The 23,854-nt window shown below is 31.2% G+C and overlaps 2 protein-coding genes across 2 annotated transcripts in view; one reads left to right on the top strand and one right to left on the bottom strand.

The window, feature by feature from the left end:
- Positions 1 to 23,854, bottom strand: part of LOC107450540 (epithelial sodium channel subunit alpha-like) — a 71,108-nt gene that overhangs the window by 42,608 nt on the left and 4,646 nt on the right. The window lies entirely within an intron of this gene.
- On the top strand, positions 5,178 to 22,318 carry LOC107450539 (uncharacterized). Its single transcript, XM_071183195.2, has 5 exons — positions 5,178 to 5,312; positions 8,999 to 9,214; positions 11,426 to 11,632; positions 12,366 to 12,606; positions 21,460 to 22,318. Exons 1-5 carry the CDS (start codon positions 5,237 to 5,239, stop codon positions 21,623 to 21,625), a joined length of 906 nt encoding a protein of 301 aa, XP_071039296.2. The 5' UTR covers positions 5,178 to 5,236; the 3' UTR covers positions 21,626 to 22,318.

Genomic DNA, 23,854 nt, shown 5'->3' with positions numbered 1-23,854 from the left:
TAATTGGAAAATTCTAAGTAATTGGAAAATTCTAATTGGATAATTCTAAGTAATTGAATATACAAAGTGTTTATTAAGTATTGGATACATAAATTATTTATTAAGTAATTGGATTCTTCTTAATTCATAGCCGTGCGAACAAATGCGCAAGTTAAAAATTATACATTTTATACATAATGCTTTCGTAATTTTAAAACTATTAGTTCTGTCAACTTAGATTTGATCTCACACTTATCGTAAAAATTATTTAGGAAGCAATACTGCGGAAATTTGGATATTTATTTAGGAAACAATACTGAGGAAATTTGGATATTTATTTAGGAAACAATACTGAGGAAATTTGGATATTTATTTAGGAAACAATACTGAGGAAATTTGGATATTTATTTAGGAAACAATACTGAGGAAATTTGGATATTTATTTAGGAAACAATACTGCGGAAATTTGGATATTTATTTAGGAAACAATACTGAGGAAATTTGGATATTTATTTAGGAAACAATACTGAGGAAATTTGGATATTTATTTAGGAAACAATACTGAGGAAATTTGGATATTTATTTAGAAAACAATACTGACTACGTTTTAGGAAACAAATTGTTTAAATAGAAAAGCTAGACAAGTAAATAAGTGTGAGTCAAAAATACGTTTTCTATGCATAAAAATACTTATGACTTTTAAGGTATTAACCTTATTTGATTCAACAAAAAAAAAAGGAAACAGTTCCTTATTAAATTTCAAATGTTAAGTTTTAAAATTTTAATGTTGTTTATACATAAAACCTTAATAAATTCTAAACTATTAGTTCTATCATCTTGGGTTTAGTTTCATTCAATTTAGTGTAAAGATATACATCGAAAGCAATACTTTACTTGTCTGGATAGCGATATTTAAGTTTCGGATAGCAATATTTCAGCTCCCCCTCTGTATATTCAAGAGACGCACCTCAGAGGAGAAATTTTTGATTGAAGTTATTTAATTCAAATATGCATAGTTCTTAAATTCTAGCTATCAAAATCGCTTACAAAAACTTCAAACGACTTTTTGCATTATTATAAAAAGGAAAGAATAAAGGAACATAATCCGGTGCATTCATTTAACTGCATTTCTTCTGCATAACATTGTTAAATAAATAAAGAGCAATAATAATAAAATAATAAAATAGAAAAGCATTTGTAATCATTAGTTTTAAGATCATTATGTAATAAAAGTATCTTTTTAATAATAATTAACACTTGAATCAATAGTATTGCCTTAATTAAAAGTGAAATAAATCTTACCTTTATGAAAATAAAGAGCCAAGATAATGCAACAGTTTATATTAGTCGAGTATTATGTTTGAACTTAAATTCATATTATAACTAGTGAACTTTTACTAGTAAACCATCGATAATGGACGGTAGAAAAAGAATAAAAAATTATATAAAAAAAATTTTCTAATTATCTCGTTGCAAATTAAAATTTGATGGTTCAATACTCGTCCATCATTTCTAGCCATGGCAGGTAATTAACTTTTCATTTAATATTTCCAACAATTTACTTTAACTTAATTAAAACCCTTTACTGAGAAAAAAAAAAGAACGATTAACTTTTCACAAACGGTTTATGATTTTATTCACTAGTTGAGTCATCCACGTGGACCATTATCACGTTGAAAGCAAAACAAATTCGCTTTAAACGAACGGTAATAAGCAGAACTTATTTATTTACAATGGAAGATTGTCTCTTTGACCCGGGAAAGGGTCTTTCGTATCAAAACAACACCTTCTGACATATTAACAATTGATTGGATGCTTTTACGCCGCAAATCAATATATTGCATCCATAATGGATATTAAAAGGTGAACGTATTTTTCTTTTTCTTTTTTTATCATGAGTCAAAGATCACGCAAAATAGGCTACTTCCAAAAACAAAGTTTGATACATAAAATGATTGGCAATCGTTAATGGTAGCTAATAGATTTGTTAATAAATGTTTTCCTTTTCGTGAATGGAGCTCAATTTCTGTCTGAATTACCAAAATGTACAATGCGATCTCATTGTTTCCATTTAAGGCAATTTTAATTGAGCTCTTCTTGAAAAATATTGACAGTTATTAGAAAATCGATAGTTTTAAACGCTAGATTATGATAGCGAAGCTTTTGAGTTGAAAAGTGTAATGAGATAATGATTTCAAGTTTAAAGTAAGCTTGGATAATCAATAGAATTTATTTTGCTGGGATCAATACTTCGTATAAGAGTTGTAATACTTAAAATATTTCAAAGTTTAAAAAAAAACAGGAAAATAAAATTAAATTAAAAAAACATTAAAAGCAAGCAAAAAAAAATTATAATTAAAAAGCGTCAAAACAAGTTTTAAAAGATGATAACACTGGGGAAAAAAATTTTTGTTGCATTTATACAAATACTTGATCTTGCCTGATTCGGATTTTAAACCTGAAATTGGTTTTACTCCTAATGCTACAGATTCTTTAAAATGACATTTTTAGTCTATTTTTGTCAAAATATACAAGTTTAAAAACATTATATAAAACGGGGTCACATAAATGTTGCCACAAACTTTTAGAGGAGTTAAGGGATATCATCAGGATTAAAACTGCATTGGAACGTATGCTTGGCTACGGGCACTCCTCTATTATGACCTGTTCGGAAGCAGACGAAAAAACAGAAATGCCGTCCTTTCAAGATATGAGTTCCAACGCAATTTTAATCCTGATGATGTGGCCTAACTCTGCTACAAGTTTATTTAAGCGAATGTTCTGTTACATATATAATGTTTTTAAACTTACACATTTCGACATAAAATAAACTAAAAATTTTATTAAAAAACTATAACTTTTAGAAAAAAAACCGGTTGCATATTTGGAATCAACAATACAAAATATCTAAAATCTATTTAAAACAAATCTCATGCAAAAAAATAAATAAATAAAGGAATGTATAATAAATAAATAAAGGAAATAATAAAGGAATTCCCGAACTTCAGCAGTCACGATTTCGAAGATTTATCTTTTACAATGTTCTTCAAGATAAAATAAGCGAGCAATAATTATTAATTTATACGAACAATAATTATTAATAAAGAAATAAACTTATTTACAATATTTATTAATTTCAAGATATAGGTATTGCAATATGATATTGTTACATCGTTTTTGCTAAATATATTGTAGTGATAGTAAGTGTGAAGATAGTGATAGTGAGCTACAGAAGTCTATAAATAAAATAAAATTTCTATAAATTTTTTTCAGGAATTAAAAATATGACCATTAGTCTTTCTGCATATGTTTTAATTATCCATATGTTATGGTGGACAAAGTTCTTTTAATTCTAATTTATTAACATATTGGGTCAGTTCTTCGACGCAAACTTTTGGAATCCGCTCCAACCTGTTCTGACGATGTCGTTCGAAAACAAACTGAAAAATTTAATAGACAGTACTTTTTGCCACTTTTTCATCAAAGTATTAAAATGCAACATATAAAATTTACATTCAGAAATTGAGAATTCGATTGGTGCATTTTATGTAGACCGATCAAGCCACATTCAGTAGGAATATGCTCTCTTAGTTTGTAAAAAATCATGAATCGTTTTTTATTATTCATTAAAATGTTACCTTTTTTATTGCAGTTTAATTTTTTGAAAGAAGTATTTAAAATATTGATACAGGTGAAAATTATGAATTTTATTGAATTAATCGAACAAAATCAACTATTAATCGATTAGCAACCGTTAACCGTCTAATGATAAACTTCTCAAAAGTTCAAGAAATTCGGAGCGGGCTCCGAAAGCTCCGAACGGACCCATTATCTTTGCTACCACTAGTAAATATATTTCCTGAATCTGCGGAAAATCTTAAGCAATTAAAAGGTATGCCCGTTAGGTACCAGATTAGGTTAGATGTAGGCTAAATGATTAGTATTGTTAATGAATATATTCATTAACTACACTAACCATCTAGATATCATCACAGATATATCTGTGAATCTTAACATTTCAGGCAGGAAAATATATTATAACTGTTCCTAATACATTTAGTATTACAGACAGGTTTTATCGACAGAAAAGTCAAGTCACTGCTGTATGAGAGTAATCAATATGGAGCCGCAAAACGGCGACTTTTCACTGATTTCAAATTAAGTACGCAGCAAGGTCACCCTGCAGTCACAAAACGTTGAGTTCGTAAAGTCTGAGATTTTCATTGATCTGCTGAGTGGCGAACTCGTAGTGAAGGTAGACTAAACGGTCGCCACTGGTGACTAGTCAAGAACAAAAATAACAATTAACCCCTTCCTTCTCGCTCCCGTGAAATTGACGGGGTGAGATTTCTCCCTCTATTTCTCTCTCCCGTGATATTTCCGGGCTGGAGTGTTCAGTAGTAACGCGCCAAGAAGAATAAAACTAATTAATTTGTTTTGCCCGGAAAACTTTTTATTTCTCATTTTACACACCAGGTGACAGTACCAGAATATTTTTAAGGTAGTTGTAGATAGTTAGTTTATTTTAAACTAGATGTCAGCGCTAGTCAAATGCGTGTATTTGGCAAAATAAGTACTTTTATGACTCTTTTCTTGAAAATTAACCGATTGTTAAGGGGTTAAAGCAAAAATTATCTTATTAGTATCCAATAATTTGTTTTATTAAAATCTTAGAAATCATGAAAGTCTTGCTTCCCTATCATTTAATAATTTAGTTCAAAAACGCATAAAAACTTTATTTCTACAATTAAACTTAGAGACATAATCATTTATCAAAATGCATTTTTTCCATTGCAGAAATATACAAACAAAACAGCATTTGCGTTGATTAAGAAAACAAATAGCTAAAATAAACAGTTTCCAACATATTTTTTCTTTTCCATTGCAGCAAATTTCCCAAACAAAACTATTTGCTTTATTAAAAGGAGATAAATAGCTGAGGGAATGAAACACGCAGTAATCAGCATAAGGTTGATTCTTAATTACCGAAGGGTATAATTTATCTATGATTCACCAGTTCTTTATCATCATTAATCTGTAGTTATTTTTCACTTTGCATGACAATTCATTCCATTAACGATTCAAACAAATCCACTATTTATATCACTTTAAAAGTTTATTTAGATACGTGTCTTGTTGTCAAGATACAAAAATAAGTGCTCTCATAAATATGATTTATTTTCATCTAATGTATTCATTTCTAATTGTGGCAACCGTTTGAAATTAAAATATAGCACTAAACTTCATGTAATACGCGATGCGTATAATTTTTATGATCGTGATATGCGAATTAATTTTGTTATTGTTTGCAATCTCAAAGACTAACTCCGAGCGTAAGTATAAATCAAAATATTAATTATACTCCAAAAGAGCATGTTAATTTTAATTGTAAAATTGTTTGGCTACTTTAATTGTGAAATTTAATCCGGTTTCATTATGCCAAACCAGAGATGATTGTGCTCCGGAAATAACCGCAATCCGGAACCTAATCGCGATCCGGAAGTTACCGAAAATCCATGGTCCAGAAGATTCAAGAAATCATTGATCACATTTATGTATAAAAATTCTTGTAATATATTTTATTATTACTTGTTTATACTTCATTTAAAAATATTAGAACCAGAATTTATACTTGGCCTCTCTATCATTTGTAAATATTTTTTGGGGAGAAAAATGAATGTGATTAGACATAAAAGTAAATGCATAATTATTCATTTAAATTGTTATTTATTTAGAATGTCATGTTTTGAAAATATCAATGATTTAAATTTATGAAGACTTTAATTTTTTGAAAGGGGTCATTAATGATTTTACTCAAATTTTCAGGATTTTTGAGTTGGGCTCACAATCACTTCTGGGCTAAACTAAAAGCAGATTCTGCATTTAAATTTTAATTAAAAAAAAAAGTGTTCAAATATTCATATCTTATTTGTATCAAAAGGTATCCGCACATTGTCAACTCAAAATTATTTTCAAGTTTTGAGTATCTGCTCATTTGAATTGTTATTTAACTTCCACTTTATTTCAGGAAAATTCTGTCTTGAAAATGAAGCAAGCAGGAAAACTTATGTTTAGAAGGATTAAGTTGGGTTGCTATTTAAGTTCGAGTCAGTTTTTAGTTAGGTGCAGTCATATAAGGCTCTAATAAAAGTTGAAAAGTGATAAGAAGATTGCAACATTAATAATTTGTTCTTAATGAAAATATAATATTTTGAAAATTGCAACATATTGATACCTTGAGTAATGTTTATCAAAAACTGAAAAACGTTTTTTTTTTCTTTTATATCCTTTTAATCGCATTTCTTTATCAATTTTTTGGAGAAATTCTGTTTTCTGTCATTATGATTTTATCTTTATTATTTTTTGGGGATTTTTATCTCAAACTAATATAAAAGTTTTACCCCTTTCCAACTCTGTGTACCCAATCTGGGATCATTTATTTAAAAAATAATACAAACCGCTAAATATGTGAAACTATTTGATTCTAACTGATCCATTCTTTTTAAAGGGCAACTATTTTTAAGCAACAGTAATCCTAAGTATAGTTCTTTGTTTAGAATATGCAGTATGCAGTATAAAAGTGAACAACCTGAATAACTTACTATCCAATAATCGAAATTTCATGTATGAAGATTAAATTTTAATGAATTTATGTTCATTAAAATTTGGACATGCTAATAATACCTTGACTTGGCTTGAATATGAATATGCTATGTTGAACTTGAATATGCTAATTAATTACAGCAGACGATTTTTTAAGTTACAAAATCGAACAAAAAAGGTACTTTTTTCTGAAGGAACATGCCTGTTTTTCGACGGTTTGGGGTTTTTGATTTACAGAATATGGAGAGCGGCTGCTATCCCGAAAATATTGTTAGTGAAGAGAGCATTTGAAAGTTTGCATTCCTTATTTTTTTTCCCAATGCCCACCTGGAGAATGACCTTTCGTCATACAGGCATCTGATGGGGAGATTTGTTGGCCAATCTTTCAGGAGCGCCATATTAGGTGGACCAACGTTGCTCCCACAGTAAGGGCATTATTTTATTTAATAATGTTTGAAAAAGTATCGAACTCTGTAACCTATGCAAATTTTTATATCATTTTAAAGCATAAGATTTTAAATGACAAAATACGAAATTTGAACGAAATTGGTCGAAAGTTTATTGAGCTATACAATTTTAAAAAGTTGCTTATTTAAATTTTAGTTATGACATCCATTTATTTATTATAGATATAAACATTAAATAAGTATAAAAATGTGTATAGACATTTCGTCTTTCATTTAGTACTAGAACAGTGAAAAAACAATAAGTTGTAGTAAAATTCCCTATAAATACCCCCTCAGTTTAAACATTAACGAACTACTCACTCTCTTTATAATAGCTTTTTCCACATCATTGCTATAAAAAATCCGATGTTAATGAATTGAGAACTTCAATTATATTCTACAGTGGTGCTAAAACTTAAGCAACAATTGGTTTTTCGGCCACAGCTCCCCAACAAAGTATAAGATAGCCAGGAAATTGCAGTATAATATGCACGTAATTCAGTAGAAAGATTATTTGTATGCAAATTTTAAAAATAAAACGTCGTAGGTGATGTAAGTGTACGTAAACCTTGTGGGTCAGCGCGCGCAGGTCAAAGCTGTGATAAAAGGATGAAGAGCACTGTAGTTAGAGACATTCGCTGCAAGTGCAAGGGATTTGTTTTGTGAAACATGTCTTCAAGAAATCATTTAGACGACTTTACTCGCGGAAGAATGATTGGGAAGCTTGAGGAGGGGCGTAGTGTGACCAGTGTCGCCGAAGAGTTCGCAATCAACAAAAGTATTGTTTCTCGTGCTTGGAATGTCTTTAAAACTACTGGTACAGCTGTTCGGAAGGTTGGTGGTGGACGTCCAAGGAAAACAACACCAAGAGATGACCGTTACATTGTCCTCCAGGTGAAAAGAAACCGTTTTCAGTCAGCGAGTGCCATATCTCAGCAACTGTGCACAGCCACAGGACGACAAGTATCAAGATTTGCAGTGGCCAGACGCCTCCACAAAGGTGGCTTATTTGCTAGACGTCCTGAACGCTGCATACCTTTAAAAGTTAGCCAACGGTGGCACCGTTTAGAGTGGTGCAGAGAACACGAAACCTGGACACCTCATCAATGAAGTCGCATCCTCTTCACAGATGAGAGTCGTTTTAGTGCTACAAGCTATTCTCAACGTCAGTTGATCTGGAGAGAGGTTGGAGCTCGATTTCCTCCCAATAACATCGCAGAAAGAGATCTTTACGGTGGTCCTGGAGTTGTCGTCTGGGGTGGCATTATGTTGAACGGGCGGACTGAGCTTCAGATCTTCGACCGAGGTTCTGTAACTGGAGACCGCAACTGCAATGAGGTAATCCCCCCCATGTGCGTCTGTTCTGAGGGGAAATTGGACCAGACTTCATTTTTATGGATGGCAATGCCCGGCCACACCGTACTGCTAATGTTCAAGAGCTACTGGAAAGTGAAGATATCACACGAATGGATTAGCCAGCTTACTCTCCAGATCTAAATCCCATGGAGCATGTGTGGGATGCATTAGGGAGACGTCTTGCGACACGACAGTATCCTCCTGGTAACACCCATCAGCTGAAAGATGCGTTAAAGAAGGAATGGATACGTTTACCCCAAGAACTCCTGGATAATCTGGTGCTTAGCATGCAGAGACGACGCCAAGCAACAATTACAGTAAGGGGAGGTCATATCCCGTACTAGGAAACATCTGCCAGTTGTACTTACGCTTCTTCAGGCAATCATGTGTAACGCCACTATATGTCAAATAAAGCCTTTTTTTGTTTCATACCCTACTTTAAGCTTCATATTCCTTTCTGCGCCATTATTCTTTTACCATCGTTTAAGTACAAAATAATGAACATCATATTCAAATTTCATGTCAATCGGATGATTTCTTGTAGAGTTATGACAAAAAACGCACTTGTTGCTTAAGTTTTGCACACCAGTGTATTTATTTCCCATCTTATTTAGGCTGTCCGGAAACATATTTTTGGCTGGGAGCCGAAAATGTATGCCTTCATGTATCGAATCGGAAAGTTAGGCTAAATGATATGAAGACGTACTGTACAAATGAAGGAAGAGGAGGAAAACCGTTCTTAAGAAGGCTGAGTGATGATGGCTTTAAAGACATGGCTGAAATATTATGGAAAGATTTGCAACATGTGGTACCAGCAAATACATATATTGGTAAGTTTGAGCCAAAGCCATATCAAAGTTGAATACTAAGTATAGTAAAATATACAAAAAATTGTTTATTTATTTATTTTTTCTTTCTTCGATTGATATTTACTGATAAGATTGAAACTTATGGCGATAACGCATACTGGAGTTGGAGAAAATTATGGAAACATTTCTTTCTAACTCTGTGTAAACAATTTTTCTTTTGGCAGCTAATGTTTTGAACGATTTTACATACCAAAACTGTTGGCACAGTCAGAAAGTTCACATGTTTGTAGCTTTTAGAAATGAAGTCGTTTTTAGTCAAGCAAAATTCAGATTTACCAAAATGAGAAGAAGTTAATAACTTCTTTTTAGCTTTAATACCAGCAGTTTTGCAATTATTCTATTGAATTGCAATGTTTATATTAGTATGCTTCTATAATTACTGTGGTATTGAAAAATGAAAAAAGTTTTTAACCTCCTTCGATCATTTTGGTCCATGCAAACTTCGCATTGGTAAAAAGACCATAATTTCCTAAAAGCTTCAAATATGATCTTTCAAATTGTGCAAACAGTTTCTAAATGTAAAATCTTCAAAAACATTTGCTGATGAAAGATCGTTTGTATAGAATCAGTACGGAAGTGTTTTTATAATTCAAAATACAAGGACTGTTCAATCCCTGTATTTTGTTTGACTATTCAAACTATGACTAATTTTACACCACGTGAAAACATATGTACCATCATATTTATTCCAGAAAAACTTTGTGAGCAAACAATTAATCTTTCTTCTTTTTCTTCAACACAAATAAATATACGTATACTTTGGAACAATGGCAAACCTTCCTCTGCCCTCCAGAAAAAAATTTTAGAAAAAGTATGGATTGTAAATTTAAGATTAAATTTGCAATAGATAGTTTTTGTTTCAATCACTTTTACTTAAAAAAATATATAATTAAAAAATTTGCAAATCTAATCATTGTAGGGACCTTTCTGACCAAGAGGTATCCGTCAAGCGCTGTGTGAAGCTTGGAGGTAGCGAGTTCGAATCCCGCTGCTACTCTGGATGCACCTTCGTGCTGTCCTTCTACCTTACAAAGACTTATAAACCTTAACTGAACACACAAGCTTGCGAATGCATGTTGTACCAATAAACAGTCATTGTGCAGTTAAATTTCTGAAAAGATAAACTTCTGGCAGGGGCTGGAAACTTTCTACGTTTTTTGCAAAAATTCATTCTAGTGGTATAGCTTAGTTAATGTTTCGCTGTATTTTTTTAATATTCATTTTCGAATGATGGTATATGAACAATAACGAATCATGGTATATGAACAATTAAGTCATTTAATAAAATTTTAGTAATATTATTGAAAAAATTTTGTTCTTATTTAGGCAACTATTTTCATAGTTGTCGGCAACTATTTTCACACTTTAGGCTACTAAAAGCAACTATTCTGTTCATTTTTTTCTGTGGCAACCTTGTAAATGAAAATGGCTCTATCAGCAAATCAAACTTCTACTCTGTAGTTGCATTTCAGTGAATAGTACAAAGAATCACGTGGTATTTTCTTCCCCAACAAGTTTAATAGTTCATAACTCTCGAACTAATAATCGAATCTTAATTTATTTTATTCAATTATATTTCCACATTTTTCAACACACCATCTAAATTTCAAGTCTTTAAATCTTTGTGCAGAAAAACAAGATGTAACGTGAAGTGTAAAAAGTGAGATATATTTCAATAACTTGATATTGCAATAACTTGATCATTAATTATTTGGTTAAAATAAGTGATTATTAAATATTGCAATAGCAAACTTGAACTTTAAAACAAAGCTCGTATTAGGTTCATAAGCAAAACTGGCCTTTTCATCACGTCAAATTTCACAAAATCCCGCTGCCTGCAAAAAGGCCGGCATGATACTTTTAACTACAAATTTAACAATTCTCGAACAAATTATCAAATTATCAAATGTTAAATTTTTTAATTCTAATATACACCTCGTACATATTTCTTCTCACTTTATTTCAATTAGCCTTGAGTTCAAGTTTCTAAGTCTTATAGTTTTGCTCAACAATGTAACATTAAGTTAAGCACCCAAAAAAATCGACGGCAGCTTTTACGATTTTGTAAATATTGAGAGAAACTAATGTTTTTTTTTTTTTTTAAATTTAATTTAGGTATTTTTTCCTTGAACCCTTCCTATCCTTGATGATTTACTGTGCATTATTCTATAGGAATAAAGAAAGACAGCGGATTTGGATCTAAAAAATGGATCTTTTCCAATGACGAAGGAAGTGTTGAGCAAGGAGATTATCCCTTATGGGCTTCGGATCCTTCTAATTATGATTGCGGAGTGGCCGAAATAGAAGAATTCAAAGTGACACCATATTCATGTGGACAGAATGCAGTAGTTCTTTGTGAAAAAGATAAAGACAAGATGCGTAGGTTTACATCAAAAATTTTTTGTCATGGCTTGTTTTAAAATAAAGGCAGAAACTAAATGTTTTTACCACTAGTACTTTATATTTTCTGAATTTTTTAAAAACTTGATTTCGATGTAAACTAATAATGTCTGAGCGTCCAGGGGTCTCTTAAAACTATAATAATGGTACATAAATTTTTGTCATAAAAAGTGTTTCACTGTTTTAAAAAGTTAGTATGAAACATTCTTGATCACCCCAATAATTCGATAACTGTAACACGTATCAAGAGTTGTGTTAGGGATGGGGTGAAAGTTTATTGCATTTAAGTAGTTGCTAAACCATGTGAATTTCCACTGCTTTGATAATAAGTTGAATACCACTATAACAATTTTTAAGAGACCGCAGAAAGGAAACACTGTCGTTTTAATCTATGAAATACTTCAATGATCTTTCAGTGAGAGGAAAGTACGTATGTCCCCATTGAGTCCTGCTCTCCTAATTTTGCCATCAGTCTATAATATTGGAACAGTACTTTATTCTTCCAAGTCTTCAAATGAGACAGGTTTTTTTGTATGGAAAAATGTCTTTTGTGACTGATTCTATAGACTCTACAGTCTATTATTTTTTAATTTTGCTAAATTGCCATTTAACATGTTCTTATGTAAATTTCTTAAATTACAGTTAATGAAAAGTAATTAAGAATATTGAATTATGTACTCTCCCAAAAAACTAAATACCTCTTTCGTTTCAGCTTGTCGCCATGACAATTACCGCTACATAGACTATCACGGGAAATGCCTATATTTGTATCCTCAACAAGAGAGCTATAACGGTGCTCTGCATGTGTGCTTAGATGGCCATGTCTTTCCTTACAAAGATGTAGACTCAAGAAAGAGCGTGGCGTCGGCAATTTTGTCTTCAACAACAATTGATGGAGGAGTATTTATAGGATTAAAGAAAGAAGATGATGGTTCGTGGAAATACTATGATGGGTACGTACTCAGAGAACAGAGCTTTCGCGTTCCAATTAGGTGAACCCGGTACGAATTCCTCATCCGGCTTGCACCGACCACAGTGCTGGCGTAAAATATCCTTAGTGGTAGACGGATCATGAGTCCCTTGACGATGGGCTAACTGTGGTAGATTTTCGTGGTTTACCTCTCCACGTAACGCAAATGAGAGTTAGTTCCATAAAAAAAGTCCTCTAATTTTTCCCAATGCTTAATCCAGGAGTTCTCTCGTCTTCTGTATTGGATTCAAAATTACTGGTCTATGGAGTTGAACATTAGTAGTCGTTGACCCAAAATTGGGTCGGTTGGTCAACGACGGTTATAAATTATTTTGATGCAGGTACCAATACAGAAATCTTCCCAAACTACCCAACATCTGAAAATAATTCATACAAATAGTGATGTTCCAATGATGTAAACCGAGTTCGAATCCCAACGATGGCTGGTCTATTAGAGTTTCGCTCCCGGCTCGCACCGACTGCAGTGCTAACGTAAAATATCCTATGTGGTAGACGGATCATAGTTAGAATCCCCTTGCCGTCAGTCTAGCCGTAGGTGGTTGCGTGATTTTCCTCTCAATGTAAAGCGATTGCGGGTTAGTTCCTTCAAAAAGTCTTCCACGAAGTCAAATTTCTCCCAATACTTGATCCAGGAGTCTTCTGGATTGGGTTCAACATTACAAGGCGAAGGAATTCAACATAGGTAGGCGTAAACTCTACATTGGTACGGCTGTTCAACGATGGTTATAAAATAAAATAAAATGGATGCGTACTTGTGCAGGTTCAGAAGAAAAAAATGTTCCTGATCTTTTAACAGGGAACCTGGAGCCGCATGCGGAGAAAAAAATTTACCAATAGGCCTCTTACTTATCCAGAATAAAACTGGTAGCAAGAACATTACAGGACTTCATTTTTTCGGATAAAGTAAATTAACCTCTACCCTTAACTACCACGACTTAATAGCAACTGTAAAATATATACTTGCTCGTAAAAACTTAAAAAAGCAAATATGGCAATTACTGTAAATATCTCTGTTCAAGTTTGTATTTTCTCTAATCATGGTAATATTATTGTAAAGCTACCACAACGACTGCTCATATTCAAAATGTTTTTACCTCATTGTTGTAATTTCATGATGAATGGGATAGGGGCCGCTGCGCGGCCCAGGTGCCCAGTTGTTTCTAAATAAAGTAAGTAAGTAAAAAAGCAAATATATGTACTATGTAACCAAAAAATATGGTAGTCACAGACAAATTACTTTGGTCAAAAAAAGAAGCAGTAATGAAATCTTACTACCAGTTTCTTTCCATTTGTTACGCTACGTAGCAGTCCGAAGAGAGATACTTAATCAAATTGGTGGATTTTCACACTTAAAGATGACAACTTTGCGGTTTGAGAGCAACATCGAAATGAAAATGCTTACCGATGGATAAAATCTCGAAAAATAATTTCTCCCCGTGATTCTGTTAATTACCACTTTTTAAATAAAAAAAGAATATTGTCTCTATTCAATAATCTCTGATTCATATGAGAAATTTTATATTTAAAATATGTTTTTCCCCTAAACCCTCAAAAAAAGTTATAATTAAAAGTTTGCGAATTTTTTCGGGAGTGATCAACACCCTGTACATGATGATATTTAAGAAAACCAGAGAATAAAGTTAGTAACGAAATCAAACCCAAAACATACTTTTTTCCAAACAAACATACCATTTTGTTAGACGAATTTTTGACATTCAAAATATGGGGTTTCCGCAATCCAGAAGACGTGGCCTTAATAGTGTGGTCAAAAAACTGTTCAGAAGTTAGGACTCTAAATAATATTCTCGCTATTTGTTCAAACTGCCATGCTCCGGAAATTGAGTGGGAAAAAAATTGTTTATGAGAGGGACATAAAGTTAGGCTATACAAATGGAATTTGTCTACTCTATTTGTTATGTCACTTATTACTCAAAAATTCTCTGTTAATTCTGGCAAAATGACAACACTGTGTGACATTTTCATACGTAGTAATAAAAAAACAAATACTGTATTAAGCATCAAATTAAAAAACAAGATTTTTATGGTGGGAAGTAATTTTTTTTAGTTTTTACTTTAATTGCAACTTATAATTATTTTCATTCGTCTCCTTAAGAATAGAGGATATTATATTATGAATGAATACATTTATTGTACATTTTAATAGTCACATTCAATTTTCTTTTTATTTATACCTAACCAATAATGAGTTTAACCCTTTCGAAGGCCGTGGGAAGTATACTTACTACCACCACTTTTTTACCACTTTTAATTTATGTTTCCATTTGTTAATAACTTTAGCTTTCTTAAAGTGCGTTTGAATAAAATTGGTAACCATTTGTTAGTTTAAAAAAACGTATAAAAGTTATAAAATATATAATTCCTTTTTGAAGTTAGTAGCATTTATAAAATTTATTTTATAAATAAGGAAAAATTAAAGTCAATAAATTCCTAATAGGTCGTGTTAAATATATTTACCACCAAAAAAATAGCATTTTTATAAAACCAAATGAGTTTTTTTTCTTATGTCAATTACCATTCTTAAAACAATTTTAATTCCAAAAATACTTTAATTTACCTTTACTAGAAATGAATGGCCCATTAAAAGATTAAACGAAATAATGACTCAACGATGCTGATGTGGGCACATAGGTGTGGGGCTACTGTGGGTGGACACTTCAATGTCAAAAAGTCTTTTAGCGGTTGTGTTGTTTTTACTGTTGACTTATCCCTGTTTATGCAGAGGGGGTGCGATTGTTCTTGTTCTCCAGTGGCGCCATCTATGGCCAAGAATTCGACTTCTGCCACACCATACATCGCACCCGTTTGTAGGGCGGACCCATTCATACATCCACAGATCGTAATTTTGACCTGAATCATCAGAGAACGAATGATCTTCAATCCAGTACCCCCAGAGCAGAGTTGGCCAAAAATGTAATCGATTACATTTTTTGATTACAGTAATCAATTACTTGTAATCATGATTACAATTTTCAAAAATTTTGATTACAGCTGTAATCATGATTACAATATTGATTACAGTAATCAATTACTTGTAATCGTGATTACAAAGTTTGATTACAGCTGTAATCATGATTACATAGTCGATTACAGTAATCAATTACTTGTAATCATGATTACAATTTTCAAAAAATTTTGATTACAGCTGTAATCATGATTACAATTTTGATCACAGTAATCAATTACTTGTAATCATGATTCCAAGTAATTGCGATTACAAGTAATCACAACAAAAATGATTACAAGTAATTATGATTACAAGTAATCGACATATATGATTACATGTAATTTGATTACATGTAATTTGATTACATGTAATCATGATTACATGTAATCTAATTACACGATTACAAGACTATTGTATTCTTATAAATGATTATATTTTACAGTAGATAGTAGAATGTATTTTATAATGATACATTTTGCACGTATTAACATGTACTGCATTTTGTACGTATTTGTATACGTACAAATGAATGTAAGTGAAATGTATGTACATATGATTTTATCTAGTGCATATGTTCAGACATTTTAGTATCACACACATGTACATACACTGTACATGTATACATGTACATTTATACACAATGAATATATGCATTTTATGCAAATATTTGTGTATGTAAAATGTATATCTATGTTCATGTACGCATGTATATACAAGTACTTGTGTTTGTACGAACATACATACATTGTCTGTACAATGCATGTCCCATGCATGTATGTGCAATTTATTTATGAACAGTACAATATATGTATGCATGTACAATATAGGTATATCTGTAGGATGTACAATATATGTACGTATACATGCACATGATATGCATGTCCAGTGTATTTATGTACATGTACATAATATGTTCATGCTCAATGTAAGTATCCAAATATGCATAATACATTTGTGAACTATTGTACCTACATTGGGCGTATTTATACTTCACATATATTCATACATGCATTCGACATGCATAACGTACGTACACACATTTGAGATGCATATATTGTACAGATGTATATACATATAGCGTACAGATGTATATTCATATAATGTACATATGATGAAATGAACATATAATGTTCATATAATGTACATATGTGTGTACATATACAGTACGTATGTGCATAAATATATTGGGCATAATTCTTTCGTACAAATTTTACATGTGTACATGCATGCTATCCATGCATATGGTGCAATGTATATATGTACAATGAATGTATCCACACATGTACAATACACGTATGTTCCATGTATGCATATCCATATGTACTATATATGCACGTACAATACATGAATGTATGTACATACATTGTACATGCGTACATACATTACACGTATACATATGTACATTACATTTATGTCTAAATATGTGTACAATGCAATAAATAAAATGCATGTAAGTTAACTTTTAATGACTCAAGCAAGTTAAATGACAAAATCAAACGATATTTAAATTTAGTTTTCAGCTTTAATTGTTCTATATCATTTTGGAATTCTCTGAATAAAAAATTATTTTCAGGTATTTTCATGAAATGTTTGACAATACAGATTTATTTTTTTATAACATAATGCATGATTCATAGAAATTTTTTAAATGGTAAGAAAAACGGTAAATTTTATGTGTGGAATTAATATTTAGAAATTCCAAATAAAATTATCGTTTGCTTTCTAAAAAATATGAGGTCGAGTTTCATATACCTTAGAATAATTTTAAAACAAATTTTAATAACTTAACTCATATAAATTTTTTTAATGTATGCACAATGTATGTGTATATTGTAATTACATATATTTAAATGTACGCACGTATTTGTACATTACTTGTAATTATGTACATGTATACGTTGTATGCACATGCATACATTGTGCATATAACTATTTTTTTGTACATCCATGCATTACATGCGCATAAGTATTAACAAAGTATGTAGTTATACAAGTACATACGTAAGTTGTACATAAGTACATACTTTGCGTGCACATATATCGATGTACATATAAATATGCATGTATACATGTACGCATTTCATTTACGCAACTATGTGCATAAATTGTACCTTTAAATAACATTTTTACATATTGTACGCAAATACGTACAATTTTATATACAAACGTACATTGTATATACGTGCTATTATCGTAAATTTATACAATATATGCACTTAAGTGTATAAAAGCATGCAAACGCATAAACATTATTTTCATATACGTTCATACATACATTGTCTATGTATACAAAGATACAAAACATTGCCTTTTTGTACAAACTAACATACATGCGTACATGTATCATAAATGCATAATTATATGTACTAAGCATATGCGCATTGCATTAAGTATATTACAATATAATTATGAATATTGTGCGTACAAACAACGTTTGTGCATACATTGTATGTATAGGAATCGCAAATTGTACGTTCATGCGTGCGTACATTCTATGTACATAAAAATATGTAAACACATGAATACTTACATAAAAAATTTGACTATAGTATACAATCGTAATAACTTGTAATCGTATAGTTTGATTACAAGTAATCACAATTACATGTAATCAAATTACATGTAATCAAATTACATGCAATCATGATTACATGTAATCATATATTTTCATTACTTGTAATCATAATTACTTGTAATCGTTTTTGTTGTGATTACTTGTAATCGCAATTACTTGTAATCATGATTACAAGTAATTGATTACTGTAATCAAAATTGTAATCATGATTACAGCTGTAATCAAAATTTTTTGAAAGTTGTAATCACGATTACAAGTAATTGATTACTTGTAATCGTGATTACAAGTAATTGATTACTGTAATCAAAATTGTAATCATGATTACAGCTGTAATCAAAATTTTTTGAAAGTTGTAATCACGATTACAAGTAATTGATTACTTGTAATCGTGATTACAAGTAATTGATTACATAGCTGTAATTATCTGTAATCAATTACAGTTGTAATCGATTACTGTAATCAACGGCCAACTCTGCCCCAGAGGTATTAGTGGTTGTAAATTTACGTTAATGTTAGCAGGAATGTTCTTTTTTATGATACAACTACACAACTTTAATATTTAGAGGTCTAGTAAAGCACTGTTGCCTCATGCAGATATAAATTCTTAGCAAAATAACAGATAGTGGTGGACACATAATGGATCTTCGTCTAATTTTCGTTAACACCATTAAAATTTCTATGAATCCTGATACAATATTTACATATTTAACGAGGCTAGAGTTGTAGTTTCCTATTATATTTAAAGTGCTAGTGTAAAAACAACTATTACTTTGAAGTAATTACTCAAAGTAGCCTTATTACTCAAAGTAATAAAGATAAACAACTGGAAAAAAAGTCACCATGGATAGGAGACGTTGGAGGCTACGCGTGGTTGAGGCAGCCAAGGCCTGTAAGGGGCTGTCGTGCTGAAGAAGAAGAAGTGTAAACACAATTAGGGTTAGCAAAATGTCTTCAATTTTGCCCTCACTTCAAAACTTCACCGTACTTATTACCAGGTCTTATACATTTGTTTTATCTTTTCGCACTCCAAGTACTTTAAAGCTCTGTTTGAACTAATATATGCACTAAATCATTTAAAATACATAATACAGTACTTTTATGTAATTTCTAAAATTCTTAAAATATAGATGTTGCTAATTATTAAGGTATAAAAAGTTTTAATTTCAGAGTGGCCTCATAGGCGACATCGGAGTGCTAAGGAGTAATTATTTATAAATCGTTGCCAAATCGTTGCTAATTTTTTTTATACTGAAAATGAAATAGCAAAGAGTAACATTTGCCACCCTTTCAAATATTCAAGATAAATCTCTCGATAAAATGAGAAAAGCTAGAGTTGATGCATTTATCAGGCATTAACATTAATTATTTTGATATTTAGGATTATTTACTCAAGACCGTATTTTTAGGTTCAATTTAGTTCCATTTTGATTTAACTTGCTTTTTTAATGAGCAACAATAGATTACATCCTAAATTTTAACCCTACCCTTTCCTTTAGTCATTAGCTAGTGCGACCTTAGGCAGTTCATTCTAAGTGAACCGACATATTTTAACTCTTTCATCGCTACGGACGAGATAACTCGTCTTCCAGGAACACTATTGTTGAATATGGTTATTGATTACAATTAATTATTATTTTTTAAAATAAAATAATCAAGTTTTAAAGGAATTTGAGTTTTGTTTCAATTTTAAGACTGAAAGGGAACTCTAAGTACAAAGGTTAGAAGAGAAGTGCGTCAATGCCACGTTGAAAGTGTTAAGGAATAGTTGTTGCTAAGAGTTTAAATGCAATTTGTTTTACTTTTCTACTTTAATATTTGTTTTACTTTAATATTTGTTGAATTAGTGTTGCCAGACTAAAGGTCTTAGGCATCACCTCCCTACACCGGAAAGCCTCCCCACTGTATTTTATAAGTAGTCTGCGCAGATTATTTAGAAAGCGAGCCAGTTGTGGGCCTGAACCCAAATTCTATTTTAAAAGTACTTGAGAGAAATTTATCATGTATATTTGAGAATTGAATCTGTCGTGGTTGACAAGTAAGTAAGATAAACCAATCATATTCACAAATTAACCCCTTTGGGACGGGTGATTCAGAAAAGCATTCGTACAAAATCAGGATGTAATTAAATAAAAAACGGTAACTTAAATGAAGTCGTTGCTAATTTTACAGACTTACTTTGCTTTTACTTTAATTATTGTTAGTTTAACCATATATATAATCAATGTTGATTCAAAGTTAATTCAAAGTATAACTAGTTTTATTTTGAGCAAAGTAATGGTGAATTAAATAAATCAAACAATTGTAACTCCGTCCACAAATAAACTGCTAAAGAATTACTTTGATTACCAGTTTTATCTTTTTACCCTGGTTGATACGGTTTTATGCTTGCAAGTATTTGTGACAGTCGGCGCGAAAGGGTTAAACAAATTTTTAGACATATCGCTGGTTCAAAACTAAAACGACACTTCTGCACTCACTTCTCATTGAAATAACGTGAGAAGTGAGTGCAGAAGTGTCGGTTTAGTTTTGAACCAGCGATATATTTGCTACCACTTTCTAATTTTTAATAGATTTTCTACTAAATGGCTCTTTGGTAAATTGGTTTACCATCATAGTAGTTCAATCGGACTAAGTTTAAAAACCGGGCGGAGGCATTCAGTTATAGGTGGCTTAGGCGTGCCCACACTAGCTCCATGACATGGGACTAGTGTAGATAAAAGCAAATTTATTTTTAAAAAAAAGAAAAAAAAAGAGTATAAAAAAAGTACAATATATGTTCAAAATAGTGATTAGAAAGCTTTCTTGAAAAATTTATAAAATTGTCCGCAGAAATCCTCTCTTCCCTATCTATTCACAAAACTTTTCCCAAGATAATTTCATGCAAAAAGTAGTTTTCAGTTACTATTTTCCACTCTACAATAAAATACGAATAAAAAAAATTGAATTTGCGAAAAATACAAAGTTTTACTTCCTTTTAATCTACGTAGTTTTGAATTATAAGCAAAACCAGCATAAAAATAATGTTTTTATTTTTTTATTTTAAATGTCTCAAAGAACAAAAAACTAATATCGCTGAAATTTCATCATTTCGCTTTACCCTCTGACAAAGATGTTTTAACGCTTGAAACGCCAGGCTTTTGTGTGAAGAGTGTTAACAGTTACAGCTTCATAAAAAGCATTTCTAGCTCTTTTTATATAAAGTGCTCTCTACACGTATCTACATCGTACATGTACATAAGACTTTAAAAAAAAATTATGTTTTATTCTTATGCTAGGATCGAAGAAAAAGAAAGATGGAGTGGAAATGAGAAAGAATGGGATTGTGGAATGATAGCTTTTGAAGAGGATCATTCTTTCGGCTTATTTACATTCAGCTGTAATGATGAAACTCGAATTATGTGTGAGTATAAGGGTAAGTTTCAAACAATCGGTTCTTTATAGCCTACTTGTCTGATACCTATTTCGAAATCTAATAACGAGATTTTTACAGTTATTAGAAAAGCTAAGAAGTTTTTATATTTTTATTTTATAACCGTCGTTGAACAACTGACCCAATTTTTGGGTTTACGACTGCTAATGTTCAACTCCGTAGACTTGTAATTTTGAACCCAATCCAGAAGATAAGGGAACTCAAGTATTGGGAGGAATTTGCCTGCGTAGAGGGCTTTTTAATGGAGCTAATCCGCAATAGCGTTACATGGAGAGGAAGACCAATAGAACCTCCCACGGTTAGCCTGACGGGACTCTAACCCATGATCCGTCTACCACTAAGAATTTTCACGTCAGCACTGTGGTCGGTGCAAGCGGGATGCGGATTCGTATCGACCAGCCATCGCTGGATTCGACCCCGGTTCACCTCATTGGAATGCTAAAGCTCTATCCCCTGCGCCATCGCGGCTCAAGTTAAGAAGTTGTGGCAAAATATCGTTTTAATATGCTTCTAGAAAAAAATTAATGCACATATTTTAAAAATTTATAGCTTAGATTAACAAATTTCTCGCCCATGACTTTTTAAAAAATGAAGAATGATTGAAACTAGAAAATCGAGAGCCCACGTTTATTATTATTATCATTCAAGTATTTCAAAAAATAAATATCAAAAAATAAAAATAATCCCTCGTTTCTAAATGTATTATAATTTGTACGAAAATAGTATTTTGCATTGTTAAATTTATTTTAAAATATTTCATACCCATATTAGATAAATTATTTTATAAGGCTTATATAAGTTATTCTATCTAATACAAAGTACCAATCAGACATTTAAAGTTTCTGAAAATTATTGAGGTGAACTGAATAGGTAATTGAAGCAAAAAAATCTAAATGCTGAGTCTAAAATGTATAACACAATTCTCAAAAACTTTTCAAACAAAATTAATATTTTCTCCAAAGTAGATAACTCTACCGTCTCTCTGAATTAAAAAATCGCAAGTAATGCAATCGCCGTTGTTTTAGCTTGATAACAAATTTTCTTCTGCTGTGTAAAAACTACAAGATTTAAAAACTTGAAATAAGAAAGTGCATTGAAAAATGTATGCAGAATATGATGGAAAAAAACATTTAATAATTAGTTCGATAATTATTTACTATTAAACTTGTTATAAAAAATACCTTGCTTTACAGAGTTTTAATTCGACGCACTATAAAAACAATTTTTTTACTGACTTAACATGAATATTTCTCGAAATTTTAATTTGTTCAAATTTTTTTTCAATTTTAAATGTTTTTATTCGTAGATTTTTTTTCTCTCTTTTTTTTGCTTTAAATAATGATTATTAATCTATTGGTGTAGAAAATTTTATTTAGATCTCTCGAAATTATATATACTTCATTATATAATTTCGAGACTATATATTATTTATATACTTCATTTTATATACTTCTGCTTGAGTTAGAGTCGAAAGTAACAAAGAAAAATAAGAGATGAGATTTTGAAATTTTTAAAAATATTTTTTTTCTAATGGCAGGCGCTGAACTTTTACGTTCTTCGCTTAGGAAGGTGCCGGAAGTATTACTCATTTAACGTTACCCGGTGGGCACATGTGAACATTACCCACGCCACACTGCTACAGATACCTGTTTACAGGGTGGGCCACATTCACACTGCACACAATAGAGAACAACACACAGAGAGAAACATCCATGCCGTGACCGGGTTTCGAACCCGCAGCCATTAGCTTCGCAGTCAGGCACACTAACCGTTCGACATCAGTCGGCATTTATAAAAATATAAAAAACTTAATTCGCGAGAGGTAAAAATCGTTTCCTATTTGAATTGATATAATGATTAAAGTTTATAGTTAACGAGTAAAATAACTTTATAATTCTTCTTATTGTGTCACATACTGTTCTCCGAAGTTGAATTTTTTTTATTCCATGATTATTCTTTAATCTGAGTAATCATTTATTTCGTTACTACTAACATATTAACAAAATGAACCTTATTAAAATTATATTTACTTTCTTTAAAAAAAATGAAAAGAATCGATGATATTAAATGAGAAACAGTCATGGGGTCAGTGAGCAAAGAAACAGAGCATTCTACTAGTTCAAAAAAGTCATCTTTCACGTAAAAATTATTTTAAAATAGAATTTTCTTTTGTTTCAATCAACCTTCTTTTTTCAATTTTCAAACAAAATTTCAAACGATTTCTCGAATTTTTCAAACCA

Source organism: Parasteatoda tepidariorum, chromosome 7, assembly GCF_982258835.1.
Source record: "Parasteatoda tepidariorum strain Cologne lab strain chromosome 7, Ptep-v5.0, whole genome shotgun sequence".
Lineage (NCBI taxonomy): Eukaryota > Metazoa > Arthropoda > Arachnida > Araneae > Theridiidae > Parasteatoda > Parasteatoda tepidariorum.
The sequence above is the reverse complement of the archived record's forward strand: the minus strand, read 5'-3'. Positions and strand labels throughout refer to the sequence as shown.